This window comes from Onychomys torridus, chromosome 4, assembly GCF_903995425.1.
Source record: "Onychomys torridus chromosome 4, mOncTor1.1, whole genome shotgun sequence".
NCBI lineage: Eukaryota > Metazoa > Chordata > Mammalia > Rodentia > Cricetidae > Onychomys > Onychomys torridus.
This window is the reverse complement of record NC_050446.1, coordinates 143,283,191-143,302,350: the sequence shown is the minus strand read 5'-3', so window position 1 is coordinate 143,302,350 and position 19,160 is coordinate 143,283,191. Positions and strand designations below refer to the sequence as shown.

At 49.5% G+C, this 19,160-nt stretch overlaps 1 protein-coding gene across 4 annotated transcripts; it reads left to right on the top strand.

Annotated features, from left to right (window-relative positions):
- Positions 1 to 2,881: 2,881 nt before the first annotated feature.
- Positions 2,882 to 18,697, top strand: Sdcbp2 (syndecan binding protein 2). Of its 4 annotated transcripts, none has more exons than XM_036185465.1 (9): positions 2,882 to 3,005; positions 9,469 to 9,522; positions 11,177 to 11,246; positions 11,950 to 12,050; positions 14,801 to 14,959; positions 15,548 to 15,723; positions 15,803 to 15,974; positions 17,941 to 18,032; positions 18,285 to 18,697. In XM_036185465.1, the coding sequence occupies exons 2-9, from the start codon at positions 9,487 to 9,489 to the stop codon at positions 18,337 to 18,339; spliced, it is 861 nt and encodes a 286-aa protein (XP_036041358.1). In that variant the 5' UTR covers positions 2,882 to 3,005; positions 9,469 to 9,486; the 3' UTR covers positions 18,340 to 18,697. The 4 variants fall into 4 exon arrangements, with proteins under 4 accessions (XP_036041358.1, XP_036041355.1, XP_036041357.1 ...); XM_036185462.1 differs by having other exon boundaries at positions 9,469 to 9,540; XM_036185464.1 differs by lacking the exon at positions 2,882 to 3,005 and adding an exon at positions 3,019 to 3,119 and having other exon boundaries at positions 9,469 to 9,540.
- The last annotated feature ends 463 nt before the right edge of the window (positions 18,698 to 19,160 follow it).

Below are 19,160 nucleotides of genomic sequence, written 5' to 3'. Positions count from 1 at the left end.
CGCTTTTCTGCACTATCCTATGCCTCTACCCTTTACTCTAATCTATCCCACAGCCATTAGGCAGGAGGTCCCAAAGGTGGCTCTCTGATGCTCAGACTTCCCTAGTGGTTCCCTCTCAAGAAAGGCCCAAATCCTCACTGAGACCTTCAAGTCCTCCAGGATCTGGACTTCTCCCCTCTTCTCTGGTTTCCTCCCTTAGAGTCCTTTGAACAGCTAACATCAGTCTCGGGGGTCAGGTGTCCCTAAACAGAGGGTCTGTCCCTCTCACCTCAGACTCTGTGCAGTGGCCCTGGCTCCCTGGAGTGTTCTTGCCCAGCCTGCCCTTTAAGCTCCTGCTCAGATGTCTCTCCCCGCCAGCAAGCCTCCCCTGGCTGTACCGCCGCTCTCTGCTCTCTCCATCCACTTCATACTCCTCCCCAGTTCTCCCCACCACCCCACACAGCCACAAGCTGAACCCAGCTCTTCAGTATGAAGCCCTACTTCTGAGTGATGATTTTGCTCACTTGTTACTGCTGCCATCCCGAAGAGTACCTGGACTTATGAGGTGCTAATACATGCATGTGGGATGAGCAGAAAGCTATTATGGAGTTGCCTGTTTGTGTTAGGTGCTGTGCTAAATGTCCTCTGTGTGCATCTCTCTTAAATAATCTTCTAATGCCTGGATAGCTGTGGCGAAAGTGCTATCACTGTTATTGCAGAAGAAACGACAACCAGAGCAGGTAGTAGATTAAGCCTCTCTCTAAAGTCCAAGCTTCTGCTCTACCTCCCCTGGCCCTTCACTGGGGGGAACAGCAGTTTCAGAGTCCAGTTCCCTCTGGCACAGCACAGCCCCGAAAGAAGAGGGCACATGCTTGCGGCTTAGCAACAGCCTCCTCCTTGCCGATTCACCAGATCCCTGGGCTAATTTGGCCTTACAGGAGCTATTACTCCACCGCATTAGCCCACGCTTCTGTTCTCTGAAGGATGGATGAGTTGTCCACAGGAACAAGTGGGAGCCCCTGAGCTCCAGCAGTTTGGAACAAAATGTTCAAAGATGGGGGCCGATGGGATGATTCCACAGGGCCTGCTGATAGGCTGTGGGTGTTATTATTGCTTACAATATGAAGAGGTGTACAAAGCTCTGGGAGGGGAATTTTAAGGTGTGGGGAAGGGAAGTCCCTCCAGGAGCAAGGACTGGATGGAACGTTCGAAGACGCCAACAACTTACAGGCCCTGAACAGACCCTTCCATTGTCACACTGCTGTGTGTACCTCATTGGGGCTGCAGTTTCCCTTTCTACACCCAGTTAGTCTCCCAAGGACTGTCTACAGGTGGTAATTGGAAGAATGTGTATGTAGGTGTCAGGTGACATTTCTGGGGAGATGTGAACAAACATTGTTCACCTTAGAACCAATGACAGAGCAACTAAAAGATGCCATGTCTCCTGTGGTAAACCAAGGCGTTTAGTGGGGTTGGAGAAGCCTAGGACTCAAAGGCAACTGCATCACAGAAGAGCCCACCCCAGCAAGGGTGACGGCTGCAGGTTTCTCCCTGAAGAGTCTTCTTTCTCCTGGCAATTGTTCCGTGCTTATAGAACCTTGCGGGATGAGGAGGGCTTTGTGAATCCTAACTTTCTGAGCTTCTTGGAGTCTTGTATGCTTTCTTAGGTTCCCAAGTTCTCCCACTCCCTTCCAGGAGGGAATGTTGTTTCAATTGAGAGGAAATGGCTACCCACTAGGTTTCAGAATTCTCTTCCCTGTCTGCTTTTCTCCTCCTATAACTTTATGAAGGCTTGGCCCTGGGAATTCACACTGGCTAGTGAAGATACAGGCAAACACAGCACAGTGGAATTTCAATCCAGGAAATTCAAACGGCCTAGCTCAGTGCTTCCTAAACACTTGGAGAATGAATAATGACTAGGGAATACATGAGATGCTGTGGTCTATGCAGAAGAGGTTTGACAATCCTTGGGGGTTGTGTGGGTGGAGGATTTAGAAGCAGGCTTGGAACTGAACAATTCACCACATGAACTGTGGATGGCATTCAAGACGGGGAACGGCAGTGCCAAAGCATGAAGGCATGGGTTAGCAGGCTGAGTTTTAGAACCAGCAAATCGTTTGAAATGAATGAAACGCAGTGAGAAATAGAGACATGCCCACCAGGAGTCCAGTCATGAAAAATGTAAAGTCATGTTGAAGTCTGAGATTAATTCTGATGTCAAGAGTTAGGTGTTGCTTTAGGGACTGAGGGTAAAGCACAGATTTCTGGCTCAGCCCATGGGAGTATTTGGTGGGGCTGCAGTGAAGATTTGGGGAAACTTCAAGTAAGTCTCTTGAGGGTAATAAATATCCAAACAGCAGGTGGAACTCAGGCCTGGGCCTCCCTATCCAGGAACAACACACTCTGCTTTCACCAGCCCAAACTTTCCATCCTTCGTGGTCGTAGGCGGTCTTCTCCCTCTCGGAGGCTTCCCTGCTTTTCCTGCACCCCGTGGAGTCCATTGCTTAGGTCCCTTACAAAGGGCGATCGGTCTGATTTTCCGTGGAAAGTGATCCCTCAGCCAAGTCTACTTCTCTGGGCAGCAGATGTCCAATGGTTCCATCACTGATGGCTGGGGCCTGTGGGTGGGCCATGCCGGAATCCTGAGAGCGTGGGAGAGAGGGCGACATCAGAAGCACCCAGGGGTTTGAAGGCGCTTCTAAATTAAAGGGAGAGGGCAAATCTCCTTTCCGGAACGAGCAGCGGGGTGTGTGTGAACTCTGCTCTCCCTCCCATCTACCGCTGCCTCAGTGCCGACTAAGTCAAGCCCGGCGACAAGCTACGACCCCAACAAGGGGCTCTCGCGAGAGCCACGGCTGGTCTCTGTGGGTACACGTGAGCACGGGTAGTCTTCCCCACCCGTACTCCGCTGCACTGCTGGACTCTGGATACCGGCGCCTGAAGGAGACCCGAAGCAGGGTGCACTCTAGCAGCACACACCGTCCGCAGCCGCGGGGCACCCTGGGAGCCTACCGCGAGCAGGCTGGGTGCGCACGCGCTGTAGGCACCGCACGTGGGCAAGCCGGATCTCTGTGCGGGAGTTGTAGCCTGCAGGGTAGACGCAGCTTCCTGCCGGGCTCCGAGCCTTAGGATTGCAGAGTGTAGGCGGTGGCGGGGGTGAGGGCCGGGTCATGGACCCTTGGGGCGTAGGGGCGTACAGAGGATGCCCCCTGGACAATTGGGACTCTCCCCGGTACTCAGTGCGTGAAGTGTGCGGAGTCTGTGCCTACTTGCTCATAGTTCTAAAGATGGGACGGGTTACAAGTTCGTCTTGAGTTACTGCCCTGGCAAGGACGCCTTGTAGTGAGGGGAAGAACAGGAGCCTGCAATAAAAGGATATGCAGCAGCCCTCATGAGTTTCCAGGAAGTGGGTCTCTGGGCCTGTTTTCTCTCAGAGGGCAGCTGCAAAACGCATCTCCTCTACCGCTGTACTGCTAGGAAAAGGTAGACAGGGTGGTCTCTTAGTTTGTATATGCGCAGTGCATACTCCTGGTCTCTTAGTTTGTATATGCGCGGTGCATACTCCTGGTGGCAAAGCACAGTTTGGTATATGGTAAATGCTGAGCGTTATTTCAAGGTTAAATGCCACCTATCTGGAGGGTGCACTGCAGGGCAGGTCCCAGGAGAAGGGGTCTCTTCCCTTAGCTGATCTAAAAGGTTAGAATCATACTCGCCCTTCCTCTTGAGAATTCTCGTCTTAGGATAGTCATTTTTGCCCTGAAGACTACCCTAAGACCAAGAACTACAGCCGTCTCCTCCAGCAGCCAGGCAGGCAACACACAATCAGCAAAGTGCTGGTTGGGTACTTGAGCCGCAGGGAAGTTGGTACAGCCCATCTATGAAGGAGTCTGTAGTTAGAGTTTTCCTGCCTGGCCCAGTCAGGACAAATCTCTCTTACCCGCCAGGCCCATAGACGCTCAGAACCAACCAAGTAAACACACAGAAACTTATATTGCTTATAAACTGTATGGCCGTGGCAGGCTGCTTGTTATCTACCTTTTCTATCTTAAATTAACCCATTTCTGTTAGTCTATACTTTGCCACATGGCTTGTGGCTTACCAGTGTCTTTACATGTTGCTTCTCATGGCGGCGGCTGGCGGTGTCTCTCTCCAACCTTCTACTTCCCAGAATTCTCTTCTCTCTTGTCCCGCCTATACTTCCTGCCTAGCCACTGGCCAAACAGCATTTTATTTGTACAGAGAGATATCCACAGCAGGAGTCCTGGCTATGTGACTTACCTTGTCAACTGTTTATATTTTTCAGTACAAATTAGCAATGAACTTCCTATTTTCAGATTGTGTAATGCTAGCACAGGTTCATGTCAGAGGAGAAGGGCTGCCAGCAGATGGGGGAGCTGTGGGAGAGTGTTGGTTGGTTGGGTTTGGAAAGAAGCCTACACAAAGTTACCCTTCAGGGATGAACTTTGTTAGTGGAAAGATCCTTGAGACCATAGGAACCATGATCAGGCCTTGACGGGGTAGAGCATTAAGAAGGAATGTTTTCTGTCAGAGACAAGTGATTAAGGACAGGAGTGGCTTCCCCTCAAAATCTGGAGAGGAGCTGCATTAGGAGAGAAAGCTTAGAAAGACCACTGTCATAGACAGCAGGGGAGCTGTGAGCCATGGGAAAGCATTTGAGGTTTCTTTTGTTTGTTTGTTTGTTTGTTTCGAGACAGGGTTTCTCTATAGCTTTGGAGCCTGTCCTGGACTAGCTCTGTAGACCAGGCTGGTCTCGAACTCGCAGAGATCCGCCTGCCTCTGCCTCCCGAGTGCTGGGATTACAGGTGTGTGCCACCACCGCCTGGCAGTATTTGAGTTTTATATCCTTTTGGGGAATGGCAGAAAGGGCCACACCATATGATTTGGTCTAGGAGAGACATGTGACCAGGAGCATGGAGGAGCCAGGTTCGGGGTAGGGTCATAAATCAAGCTGAAGGATCTGATCCCCTAGAGTGATCATCTTAAAGGGGTAGACCCATGTTCTGACAATTCATATTTAAGGAACTATACAGGATTAAGCTACACAAGGTGGGGACTGGAGAGATGGCTCCGTAGTCCACTGGCTGTTTCTTCCAGAGGACCTGTGTTCAATTCCCAGCACTCACATGGCAGCTCACAACTGTCTGTAACTTCAGTGCCAGGGTACCTGACACGCTCATACAGACATACATGATGGCAAAACACCAATGAACAGTAAAAACAAAAAACAAATTGATGCACAAGGTGGATTTAGATCCCTGGTTCTTGGTTCCATTTCTAAGAAGGGCATACTATTGAAATACCAGAACTTTGCTTTACAAGGGGAGGAGTGGAAGGACCAAACATACTGCCTCTGGCATATTATTGCATTATCCTCTGTGCACAGGGTTTGAGAGGTTCTGCAGCCAATGAGAAGGCCTCCTGGGACTCTCAGTCTCAAAAAACAGCAGGACAAGGAGTCAACTACAAGACTAGTTAATAAACAGGAGTGAAGCCATGGAGGGAGGCACTATAACATGCACTGATCCAAAGCAGGCTTCCTATGGGAAAGATCTTATAGTTTGAGACTTCAGGATTATTAGGAATGAGCTGGGCAAGGATCAGGGCTTATGATCCAGACAGTATGCCAGACAGGGGGATTACCACTCTAAGGCTGAGAGACAAGAGGGAGACATCCATTCCAGTATCTGAAGGTATTTTCTTGTTGCAGCAGTTGAAAGTAGAGGTGGGGGAAAGGCACATGGAAAGATGTGGAACTGGGGAGTAAGGTCAGAATGGTAAGCCATCTGTTGGAACTCAATGCCGATGACTAAAGTGGCCTGGGTGTAAGATACAATGGAGAGTGGTAAGGCCATGCACACTGGAGGCCGTGGATGTTCAGTTGACACTGCAGGTGCCAAAGCTTCCCTTTCTTCTGGGATCAGTCAGAATCTGTTTAGTGCAGCATCTGCAAACAAATTGTTAAGTATTCTGCAAGGTCAAACACAATTTCTTTACATCTGGCCCTTGGGCTTCCAGTTCTATTCCAGGGAAGATTTAAGAAGCCCTTGTGAGCCATTTTAGGAAATACAGGCTAAGTTCCAGGGGAGCTACTGGGGAGTGTGTGTGTGTGTGTGTGTGTGTGTGTGTGTTGGTTCTTTCATGTCAGCTTGACACAAGCTACGGTCATCTGAGAGGAGGGAGCTTCTGTTGAGAAAATGCCTCCATAAGATATGACTGAATGCAAGCCTGTGGGGTATTTTATTTCTTAATTAGTGGTTGGTTTCCAGAGGGCTCGGCCCAGTGTGGGTAGGGCCACTCTTGGGCTGGTGGTCCTGGGTGCTATAAGAAAGCAGGCTGGTAGTGGCGGCACACGCCTTTAAATTCAGCACTCGGGAGGTAGAGGCAGACTGATCTCTGTGAGTTCGAGGCCAGCCTGGTCTACAATGGGAGTACCAGGAAAGGCACAAAGCTACACAGAGAAACCTTGTCTCGAAAACAAACAAACAAACAAACAAAAAAGAAAGCAGGCTGAGCAAGCCATGAGGTGCAAGCCTTAAGTAAGAAAGACTCCTCCATGGCATCTGCATCAGCTCCTGATTCCCATTCAGTTTGAGTTCCTGCCTTGGCCTGCCTCAATGGACTGTGACAGAATAATAAGTCAGATAAACCGTCTCCTCCCCAGCTTGCTTTTGGTCACGGTGTTTCATGACAGCAATAGTGACCCTAACCAAAGCAGAAATCGGTCCCTTTAGGATATTGCTGTGATCTACCTCACCATGTTGTTTGGGGGAGGATTGTGGAAGGCTTTGGCACTTTGGGTTGGATGGTTGGGGTGGTAGTTGAGGACATGGGTTGGGGCAGCAAGTACAGAGGGAGAAGTGACTCTTGAGAATGCCCTTGGTGCCTGTGGGTCATGCAGGGTCATGGGACTGGTTTCACACATCATGGTACAGCCTAATCAGTTCCCTATGTCACCTCTGCATTCCTGTTACATGTGGGCAAGAAGGACATACCTTGACCATTAATAGTGGCAGTGAGCTGGAAAGGCACGGGGTAACTGAAGAGTTCGAGGTGGGTGTATAGCTCAGAGCCTGTCCTGGTGACAAGGCCCAGTGTGACAGGGCAGTGACCTTTACCCTAGGAGGCGGGTCCAGCAAGGGGGAGGTGACAGGGAGGTAGGGTGAGGTATCTAGCTGGAGTGGCCTGCCTCACAGAGGGCAGGAAGTATGACAGAGCCAGGAGTTAGTGTGAAGGGAAGAACCCAGAAGGGCAAATTCCCCCTGGACAGTTCACCTAGGGAGGGAATGGGGTGTTTTTAAGAGGTTGATAGTCTAAGTTGCTTTGAACACCTCACTTAGAGGTGCTGTAGATTCTCAGGTGGGATGATGAAGTGTGGGTGTGTGCAGTACCCCTGCATGTCTGTTCCTCCTCCCTGTGGATCAGGGTTATACTAAGTGCCCCAAGTTTGTGTGTTTGTAGGAGAGAGGACTGTGGTGCCAGAGTGGAACCCAGGGCCTCCAGTGTGCCATGCAATAGCATCAGCACTCTGCTCTTCCCTATGGAGTAACAAAGGATCTAACTTGTTTTTGATGCTATAAGAGCCCACAATTGAGAGACTTTGAATTTCTAAAGAGATTTTGGATTTTTAGGAGACCTTGGATTTTTAAAGGGACTGAACTTTTAAAGTGTTTGGATTTGTAAAGACTGGTTGTAGCATTAATGTTGATAGGAGGTCTTGAGGACAACAAGATAGGGGTCAGGGATGTCGTGGTATGGACACGGGTCAGGCTCACTCTCCTGAAGGTGGGGGTGCAGACGCCATCAGGGTCAACAGAGTGGGCATCCCAGGTGAGGTTCTGGCCTGGGCCTGAGAAAGAACACAGAGTGTTGCTTAATAAGTGATGTGTTTGTGTGTCAAGTTGTCAAGGGGTCAATTGTACTACCTAGTTTTTATGTCAACTTGACACAAGCCAGAGTAGAAGAAGGAACCTCAGTGGAGAAAATGCCTCCATAAGGTCCAGTCATAGGCAGGCCCGTGGGGCATATTCTTAATTGATGTAGCTTCTGCCACCCCTCGGTTGGTGGTTCTGGATTCTACAAGAAAGCAGGCTGAGCATGCCATGGGGAGCAAGCCAATAAACAGCATTCCTCCATAGCTTCTGCCTCAGCTCCTGGCTCTAAGTTCCTGTCCTGTTTGAGTTCCTTTTGGTGATGAACAGTTATATGGAAATGTGAGTGAAGTACACCCTTTTCCTCCCAGGCTGCTTTGGTCATGGTGTTTCATCACAGCAACAATAACCCTAAGACAGCTGGTGCACTGCAGAGCTGAAGTACTCAGGATGAAAGGGATGGGGAGGCTTTCTAGAGTCTCCTGCCTTTCTGTTTAAATGCTAAGTCCCAACCTGCTTGTAGTTGTGAGTGATGCTGTGCCAGCTCCCAGCCTCACCTGGTATGCAGCAGCTGCTCCATGTACACCTGCTGAACCGGATGAGGAAACCTCATAGTTCATCTGACCTTTGACACATGGTCCTTGACCCTGTCTGTTCTTGTGGGTACATCCTGGATGGTCCACTGGGTTTGGTTTCTAAGGTCCAGGGTCAGTCAGATGTGGAATTTTGTGGGTGGAGATTGAGCTTGAGAAACAGACAGACTGGTGTAAACCCTGGCTCTTCATCTCTGTAATGGGATAGTAACTCCTGGTGCTGATGGTAGAGTGCTGTGGGGTATTCTGTGGGGTACAGGCGGCAGGAGTAGCTGTCCTACCGTTTTTCAGGAAGATAGGTGTAGGGAGTTTCTGTCCCGCTTGGTCCCGCAGCCATTCAGTCCCAAACAAACACATAGAGTTATAATATTGATTATAAGCTGTTTGGCCTATTGCTCAGGCTTATAACTAACTAGCTCTTACCCTTACATCAACCCATACTTCCTGTCTGTGTTTAGCCATGTGGCTTGGTCCTTTTCTTAGTCCAGCGTTCTCACCTTGCTTACCCTGTGTCTGGCTGGAGACTGTGCCTCTCCCTTCCTCTTCCCAGCCTTCTCCTAGTCTGGTCACCCCACCTATACTTTCTGCCTGGCTACTGGCCAGTCAGCATCTTATTAAACCAATAGGCATGATAAATCTTTACAGTGTACATGAGCATTATCCCACAGCATTTCCCCCTTTTTTCTTTTCAAAACAACCCTAAATCTAATCTTCCTTTGTTTAGCTTTTTTCCTGACCATTATCCACAACAATTTGTAACCAACATTATAAACAAAGACAAACATCCATAATCCATTTTTTTGGGAATGTGAACATAGTTTTTTAGGCTACTTCCTGCTGATTGGGGGCACAAAGAAAACTTAGGATTTTATGGTCAAGTCCTGACTGGAGTAGTCTGTGAGGCTGGACCACCTGAGCCAGCAGCCTTGAAGCCTTTCTGGATTCAGAACTCCGAGGAACAGATAGGAGCAGCATCCTCATCCTTCCTCACCCTCTCTGCTCTGCAGGTGCTTCAGGGAGCAGATATGTCTGTCCTATACCCATCTCTGGAGGACCTGAAGGTGAGCCAAGTCATCCAGGTAAGGAACTAGTCTCCATCTGCATAGAGTCCCTTATCGTGACCTTGGGAATTAACCTTAGTAGCTAAGGCTTGTCTTGGGGGATGCTGGGAACTGGAAGCCCTTGGGAACTCCTTGGAAGCCCTAGGACCCAGTGCAGAAGCTGATGCAGTGGCTCTCAACTTGTAGGTAGCGACCCCGTTGGGGATTGAACGACCCTTTCACAGGGGTCATCTAAGACCAACACAGATATTTACATTACGATTCAAAACAGGAGCAAAATTACAGTTATGAATAGCAATGAAAATGATTTTATGGTTGGGGTCACCACAACATGAGGTAACAAGTTCCAAGTCACAGCATTAGGAAGGACGGGAACCACTGGACTGATGGGTAACGGGGGAGTCCAGGAGTTAAGGCCTGTCGAAAGAGAAACTAGCCACAGTCATGTGGGTTCTGGCACTTTCCCATCCTCTGAAGGAGCACCCCAGGTAACAGCTAATTTCCCCAGGAAACTCAAGGTTTGGGCTCAGCCTGCTCAGCCCCAAACATCCTGTTTCACCTCCACCCCACCCCCTCTGTGTTCCCAGAAGCCTTTGGGAATTTCATCCTTTCTCCCTGAGAAGTTGGTTGAGAGTTGGGCTTTCATGCTTTGGCTGCCACGGGGCAGAAAATAGTTGGTCATAGGCCCCAGAGAACTTTCTGCCAGAAAGATGTATGTCCAAAAAGGCCACATTAAAAATAAGATTACTTATTTTTATACTTTGTATGTGTGTTTTCCCTGCATGGATGTATATGTACCATGTGCATGCCTGGTGCCCACAGAGGCCAGAAGAGGGTATCATATCCTCTGCAACTGAAGTATAGATGGTTGTGAATTAGGATGTGGGTGCTGGGAACTGAACCCAGGTCCTCTGCGAGAACAGCAAGTGCTCTTGACTGCTGAGCCCTGTCTCTCTTGCCTTAAGAAGTATACCATTTTGATTTTTAATTGACACTTTGTGGTTATACATTTTCGTGGGGGTACATGTGACATTTCATCCAATGTATACACTGTACTGGTCAGATCAGGGGTCCTGGCACATCCACCACTTCTGGCTTATGTCAGTTCTTTGGGCTTGGAATACTCCAATCCCTCTCAGGTAGCTATTTTGAAATATTAGTCATTGTTGGATATGCATCACAGTTGCTCCACTGTGCTATAGAACATTATCCATTTAGCTTTGGTGTGGCACATGCAGTATTAGACTTTCTTTTCTTTTTTCTTTTTTTCTTTTTTTCTTTTTTTTTTTTTTTTTTTTTTTTGGTTTTTTGAGACATGGTTTCTCTGTGTAGCTTTGCGCCTGCCTTTCCTGGAACTCACTTTGTAGACCAGGCTGGCCTCGAACTCATAGAGATCTGCCTGGCTCTGCCTCCCGAGTGTTGGGATTAAAGGCGTGCGCCACCACCGCCTAGCGGTATTTGACTTTCTATACCTGGCTTTTACACATACACATGTAGAGGTTACATTTACATATGGTCTGGAACATTGAGGGCTCCAGGGCACCTCCCCACCACAAGTCTATAATCATACTCAATGCTGAGAGCCCCTGCCTCAGGGACTCCCAGACTCCAAGAGCCCCAGCTACAGCTGAGCAACACTCCACATTCTTTTCAGGCCCAAGCCAGAGCCTCACCCAGGATGCTCACTCCGTCGGCCCCAATGGCTTCTGCACCCCCACTTTCAGGTGAGTAAACCTGACCCCAGCATCATGACAGCTCTGTCACACAACCCAGCATTGCTGGGTCTCTCACCAGGTGTGGAAGGCAACATGAGACTCCTGTCCCTGGGCAGGCCCGCCTCTCCTGGGTGTGCCATGCATTCTGGCCACTTCTCAATGCCCGTTTTTCACCTGTCACTTTGTGGGACTCATGTATAATGAACCTCCACCCTTTGAGGAAACATTGGAGAAACTGACATGTGAGGCAGAAATTGCCTGGTTTGGGGCCACCATAGGCAGACCATCTGGGGAGACCAGACTTTGAGGTAGCCCTTACAGAAGCCCATAGCAATCTTGAGCCAGTCTAATGAGAGAAGCTTCAACTAGGGCCCATGGTTCCCCTTTCGGTGCTCTGCCGTCTCCCTGAGTTGCCATCCGCCATGGCCTGCACCTGCTCTGGCTTTGTGTCAGCTGTCAAAGCAGTCGAATTGAGTGCCTCAGGGCTATAGGAGAGTCTCAGTGTCTGAGGCTTCTGCTAGACATAGGTGCTTCGAACCTTTGGCAGAGCTGGCCCATGCCACTTGGAAAGCATCCCCGGGACACACAACATGGTCAGGGGGTCAGGGTGTTCTTGAAGTTTCCCAGGTTCACTGAACATGAGTGGCCCTGGGCCAGCCAAGGTGGCTCTGTACAAGCCCCTGAGTGATCCTTGTCTCTTCTTTACCATCAGAGTTGTACCCAAACTTGGCGGAACTGGAGAGTTATATGGGGCTGTCCCTCTCTAGCCAAGAGGTCCAGAAGAGCCTGCCTCAGACTCCAGACGGTGACAATGTAGGTATTTGTTTTCCCCTGCCTCAGGTGGCCACTAAACATCCTACCTCTTGTCTTGCCATTTAAAAAAGTGTGTGTGTGTGTGTGTGTGTGTGTGTGTGTGTGTGTGTGTGTGTGTGTGTGTTGACCCAGTCATTCTTTATAACAGCAATTGGGACCCAGATGCACTCACCCTAAATTATGATGAGTGCCTTTTTTTTTCTTTGACATGGGGTATCACTATGTAGCCTTGGCTGACCTCGAATTGGCTACGGAGACCAGGTAGCTTCAAACTCATAGAGATAGATACCTGCCTCTGCCTTCCAAGTGCTGGAACTAAAGACATGCACCACCACTCCTGGATTTTTTGTTGTTGTTGCTGTTGGTTTTTTCATAACAGGGTTTCTCTGTGTAGCTCTGACTGTCCTGGAACTCGCTCTGTAGACCATGCTCTGTAGACACGCTGCCCCTGCCTCCTGAGTACTGTGATTAGAGGCATGAGCCACCACCACCCAGTTTCCTGGATGTTTTTGAAAAGATTTATTTTATTTTTATGTATATTACTGTTTTGCCTGTATGTATGTGCACTACATGTGTGGTTGGTACCTGAAGAAGCCAGAAGGGGGTGTCAGATCCCTAGAACCGGTGTTATAGAAGGTTGTAAACCACCATGTGGGTACTGGGAATCAAACCTGGGTCCTCTGCAAGAGCAACAAGTGCTCTTAATTGCCGAGCCAGCTCCATACTCAGCAATTTTTATTATTATTCCTTCTCCTTCTAACTCTCTTGATGTTTTCCTCCCAATTCTCTGATTCTTGATGTTTTTTTCACCTCAAAGCTGTTTGACAAGACACCTTAGCCTAACTTTGAGTTATTGTCAAAGCTTTGTTTCAGCCATGATGCACTCCAAAACTTGTGAACACATCTCCCAACACTAAGATTAAAGGAATTTAAATTAGCTGGCCTACTGGGACTCAATTGTTTTTCTGAATCATTAACCTAAGCCACAGTCTATACAGCTCCTTCATGTGTTCTAGCTGTGTGACACTTCCTTGTTTTATTTTTTATCATCAAAACTCAATTTAAACTAACATTATTATAATCAATTAGATAGTACATCTTAGGAAGAAATCATCTTCATAATAATCCACAGGTGAAAACGCCCAGGTGAATGGCATGTTTCCACGGGATAAACACACTACATTACTGGCCGTGGGGATCTCCACCCCCATTCATACCATGCCAGATACCAGAGAAAGACGGCAGTGGCAAACGTGAGGCCACAGCAGAAGCAAAAGACATTCTGGGGTGTGTGGTCTCAGGCCTTGCCTATCTGAGAGTCACCCATCAGGGAGTTTCCTCCTGGTGGGTGACACCTGAACTTCAGTTACCACCTGTTGCTCTGACACTGGCAGAGAAAGTTCCTATGTCATAGTTCCTATTTTTCCCCTGGTCATCAATCGCTGCAGTGAAACTTGTTGAGATAGTCCCATATCCCAACTGATCTTGACCTCTGCCACAAAGCAATTGTCCTCTCGGTGGTAAGGATCTCTCTGGATTTCCTAGTTGGTTGTTGACTGAGGTGTTCAGTACCTGCTGCTGCCTTGGGTACTGTGGCAAAAGAAACCTTGATGTGTCTGTGCAGTTCCTCACATTTTGTCGCCCCCCCCCCCAACCCCCAGGAGCTGAGGACTGAACCCAGGGCCTTGCGCTTGCTAGGCAAGTGCTCTACCACTGAGCTAAATCCCCAACCCACATTGTTCTTTTTGTCTGAATAGGTTTCACTGTTCACACCCCGTTGCCTTTCTACCTTAAGCTAGAATATCCCACCTGCATCACCAAAACGGCTTGGAGGATGTTGATAGAAATGTGCTGTGTCTGTGTGTCAGCCTGAGGAGTCAACAGCTTTGCTAGCTCCTCCGGGTGTGCACACTGGAGAGCTGTCTGCTTAGGTCTTTGTTGATCTTTATCAGGATCTTGGTCACACAATTTCTGCACATGTCTTGTTAGATTCATACATATCTTGTTTCTCCTGCCCTCCCCCCTTTTTGGTCAGAGTGTAGATTAACACAGTTGTGTCTTGCTCAGCCTGACTTCCAGCTCTTGGGTTCAAGTTTATCCTCTTGCCTCAGCCTTATTGGTAGCTACAAATGCATGCTGCCATGCCCAGCACAGTTGATTTCTATGTGCTGGCATTAATTCTAGGACTTCGAATGTTTGCATGTATTTACTTATAGGTAGGAATTTGTTCTTAGATATCTGTGGATATTCTAGTAGCCCATTATACCATTTATCAACAGGAGTAATTATATTTCCTTCCTGTGCTGTGTACCTTTTTTCTATTTTTTTGCCTCACTGTCCTGTGCCTAAGACTAGACATCCTTCTCTTCTGTCTCACAGGAGAAATCATTTGTTAATTTTTATTTGTCTTGGTTCCAGACAAAGTCAAAACTAGCCTTTCATTTTCCATGGCTCATTACATGCTGTGAAATGTCTTTGTTTTAAATGGATCTTTTCTTGACATTCATTTCCTTTGGAAAATAAATCCCAGCTTCCTTTCCCTTTCCTCTCGTGTTTTGGGGTATGGATTTTGATGCCCTCTAGTGGCATCATCAAGCTCCATTCCCACTCAGCCTCTGCCAAGTGTGTTTGTGTGTGTGTGGAACCCAGGGACTGTTCCATCCTCTTACTCATCCCTTCCTAGAACCCAGACCCTGGAGGCTTGGGCCCTAGGTGCCTGGCTGACCACCCTCCCTCGCTTGTGTTTGCAGATGGTGGTCACTAGCCCAGGGCCTGGCCAGGTGGCAGCACCAGTCTCTGGGAACAACCTGGGTGTGCTGCGTGCAGAGATCAAGCCTGGGATGCGTGAGATCCACCTGTGCAAGGATGAGCGTGGCAAGACTGGACTGCGCCTGCAGGCTGTTGACAAGGTAGGCAAGATCTGTGGAGGACGCCTGGAGGACAGTGTGCCTCTCTGGTGCTAAATAGCACTTGTCACAGCCCCAGGGATACAAGCTCCCTTTTGGGACAGTTGCCTGGCAGTCTGAGTTGGCGTAGAGTATAGGGGCCTCCCCTTCCAGGGCTCAGGGAGTCTCTGTCCACAGTAAGGAAGGTTCCAAGCAGGCACCATAATACCCAAGGCCTCAAGGCTGTGCCTAGTTGGATCAGGATCCTCTTTAAGCCCCATGCAAGGCTCCTTTTACTTAGAGCCCCTGTTTCCTGTACCCCAATGCCCTTGGGTCTGGCTTCCTGATGACTGTAGAGAAAGCCAGCCAGATGATGCCCTTGGGAAGGGTGATACAGGAGAATTGGTTGTGATGCTGAAATCCTGATTCAGCAGACTCTGTGTGGTCTGGTGTGTTTCCTCCTACAGGAAAATAGGGGTAACCTGTGTATCTCCCTGCAGACCTTAAGTCCTACTACCCTGTAAGCTCACAGGGTAAGGGGAAATGAACATCTGAGAGGAGGGGCCTGGGACAGGCAGCCAGGGGTACTGACTCTGGAGTCTTGCTTCCCAGGGGCTCTTTGTGCAGCTGGTCCAGGCCAACACCCCTGCATCCCTTGTGGGGTTGCGCTTTGGGGACCAGATCCTGCAGATTGATGGGTGTGACTGTGCTGGGTGGAGCACATACAAAGCTCACAAAGCACTGAAGAAGGCATCCGCGGAGAAGATTGTCATGATTGTTCGGGACAGGTCAGTAGCCAGGTCCCAGTATCCTCCTGCTTGGCCCCAGCCACCGCCGCAAGCCCTGCTTACTGTCCCTCTCTACCAGGCCATTCCAGCGGACTGTCACTATGCACAAGGACAGCTCAGGCCAAGTTGGATTTTTCATCAAGAAGGGGAAGATTGTATCTGTGGTAAAGGGAAGCTCTGCAGCCCGTAATGGACTTCTCACCAACCACTACGTGTGTGAGGTGAATGGACAGAACGTCATTGGGCTAAAGGTAGGCAGTGGTGTAGCTCTGCCAGGAAATTCGGGCACTGTGGAGATGGTGGGGGTGAGATGGCTCCTGTCTGCATAGGATGTAGAACCTGCCAGAGCCTCAACATCCCCATCCTAAGGTATCACTGTGTTTGTGAAGCTCTGAGCAGTTGTCACACAGAATGAGTAAGTGCCCAGTAAGAACTTGCCACCATGCAAGATATGCCAGAGGGGTATCCTGATGTCCGAGGACACGGCATCCCTGGGTGGCTGCTGGCCATCAGGACACCTCCTCCTCTGTGTGGCGCTTCTCTTTGGATGCTAATCACGTTCAGGAATGAGGTTTCCTTTAGAAAACTGTGACTTGGAAATCCATTGCTGGCCTTGGCTTATTTAGGGAGGGTAGGTAAATCCTCTCTACATGCCGTAGATGTGGGAAGAGGGGTGTCTTCTGGGAATGGGCAGTAAGGAGCTCTGGTTTGAGACCGGAACAAGTGAGAGCAACCCAGTCCTGACTCATGCCGCTACAGCGGGAGTGCTCCCACCCCATTGGTGCTCATGGGGCAGGTGGTGGCATCTCACCCCACAGTGGGCATTGTAGACGGATTTCTAGGTGGTCTTATTAAATAAAAAGACACGGAGCCAAATATAGGGTGAAAGCCTTAGAGATCAGAGAAGCCACCAGCTGAGCTTACCTCACCACCTCTGCAGCTTCCAAAAGTGAGTTACTTCCTGTCTTACCCACACCTTTATTGCCTTGCTGTTCTGTGCTCTCATTGGCTATCTAGACCAGCTACCTCACTTCCTTGTCACTGCCTGTCTATACAGACCTCCAGGTCTCTATGGTTTTTAACTAATAGTGGCTGACCTTTATCCTCTGATCCTCAGATGAATTTTATTGGGGGACACAGATAAATTATCACCACAGGGCATAAGCCACTCCAGTCATGAGTCTGCTTCCTTGTCCCTGGCAGTCCCCTTCACCTTCTGGGGAGACTATTCTGGTGGCTGTACTACTGTGATTAGGACATTCTTCCTATGTCTGAGATCCTCCTGGTGAATCCTCTCCCATTTCTCTGTGGTCAAGCACACCAGGCAAAAGGCCATCACAGTCTATGCTTGAAAAGCTGAGTGCAGTAATGCCACTCCTGAGCAGCTAGGGGTTGCTTCTTTGAAAAGCTAGCAGTCCATTCCTAACTCTGAGAGTAGCCATGCTTGGAAGTGGTTCACATAGCTGCCCAGATGCCCAAGGCATCACTGAACTTACAGGTTACTCCACCTAGCTATGGTACCGTGAGACCCTCAGGTACTAGGTCTATGCTCTTGAGCGGTGCCTAGTAGTTGTTCTTTTTGAAGTCAGTTATCTTTCCAATTTTGTGGCCATCACTAGTCCTATGGGGCATCTCTTCTCCCATTTATTCTGGAACAACTAAGAAAGCACAGAACCAGATTCTGTACATAGGCAAAATGATGGTCACCAGGAGCTGAGCAGGGACCAGAGGCCCTTTATCACAACTGTAGTCATTTGACTGGTGGACACCGTCTGCATGGAGCTTGTCTGTTCTCTTTATGTAGCTTTTCTACAAGCTTTTCTTACTAGTCAGTGAGGTGTGGGAGAGGACCCATGTGGCTGGCTCAGGCTGGTGAACCAGCAGGATCTGAGGACCCAGGTGGGCCCAGTGTCCTAAGTGTAACTGGGGCCAGTGAAGTTGGCAGAGACAGGAGAGACACATTCATGGGGCAGTGCTGTAAGGCCCACATGGCTGGCCTTCAAGAATGGGAGGCCAGTGCCATGCTCCTGTGACCCTGCCAATCTCAAATGAGAGCAATAATACCCTACCTGAGATGTCCAGGGTCCCAGCAGCCAGCTGCTGCAAGCAGGTGTGAGGTGTAGGTGGTGTCCTTTAGCAACAGCCACGCTGAGCTACCCGTCAGGTGGCAGTGCTCTTCCTGTTCCTCAGGATGACCAGTTACTCTCTTCCTCTTAGGACAAAAAGATTACGGAGATTCTGACCACAGCCGGAAATATCGTCACACTGACCATCATCCCCACTGTGATCTACGAGCATATGGTTAAAAAGTAAGGCTGTTAACCTGACCTCTGCACTCTGCTTCCTGTCCACCTCCTGTGCCCTGGCAGCCTCAGTGCTGACCCAGAGCACAGGTCTGGTCTGCTCTATCCTCTATTTCTCCAGTTCATGGTGGCTAGTGGGGTCTCATGACTTGGAGTCCTTAGAAGTGGGGGCTGAATGCAGCCCCTGTGGGTTTGCAGACGGGTGGGATGAAGGACAAACGGGCCCGTTTCAGCCACTGTCACTGTTGCCCTCTCTAGGTTGTCCCCACTGCTGCTTCACCACACCATGGACCACTCCATTCCAGACATCTGAAGTCACAGGGCAGCCCGGGCCTCCCATCATCCCGCAGCAGACAGCAGTCCTCGGATGACAGGCTGCAGCTGGCCAGCTGTCTGGGTCTGGGTATTGCAGGGCCATGTCCCAGGTGGACGCATATTGGATGAGTCTGCCATTGCTGTTTCCAGGCCTGACTCCTAGCCGTGCTGAGGTGCAGGAGGGACTCAGGCACTTGGTTCTCTGTACCCTAGCTGCTGGGCACTTAGGCACTTAGGCAGAACGGCAGAATGTCACGGAAAGGGTCCCTTTGCAGACTTTTGCGTCTTCTAGAAGCTCAGCCACCTGACTTGACAGAGGACCTCCTCATGTGTCCCTTGCCTTCATCGACCTTTGTCACAGACTGTATATAGGTTACTTGTGTAACCCTTGACTGTCTTTTGAATAAAGAGTGGATTTTAAACACAGCCCCTTCTATGAAAGTTCCTGGAAATTCCAGAATCATTGGACCCATGACATGCCAGGGCTGCTTTTGCTTTTGGACAGAGACCAGGCCAAGGCCTTATCTGTGTCCCTCTGAGAGCAATGGTCTGTCTATCGTGGGCTGCTTGCCAGTCTGTCATAGGGATATTGGCACTGAGGGTGGCTGTGGGATGGCAGGGATAGGAGAGGAGACTCCGCACTGGGTGGGACCCCGGCTTGAGTGGTCATGGCCATTTTTGTAGCTACAGAATGGGCTGAAGAAGCCATTTCAGGACTGCTGGGAAGACTTGGCATATTCTCCCAGTGCTAGGCAGGATGTGACCGTGATCAAAGTGGGGATTCTAGATCCCGTACCTGATCCCAGATGGGCAGAGAGG

Coding starts and splice junctions, on each gene's coding strand:
- Sdcbp2 (XM_036185462.1), top strand. CDS start 9,487: ATGTCTGTCCTATACCCATCTCTGGAGGACCTGAAGGTGAGCCAAGTC. Junction 14,960..15,547: donor GCCTGCAGGCTGTTGACAAG/GTAGGCAAGATC, acceptor CTTGCTTCCCAG/GGGCTCTTTGTGCAGCTGGT. Junction 18,033..18,284: donor TACGAGCATATGGTTAAAAA/GTAAGGCTGTTA, acceptor TGCCCTCTCTAG/GTTGTCCCCACTGCTGCTTC.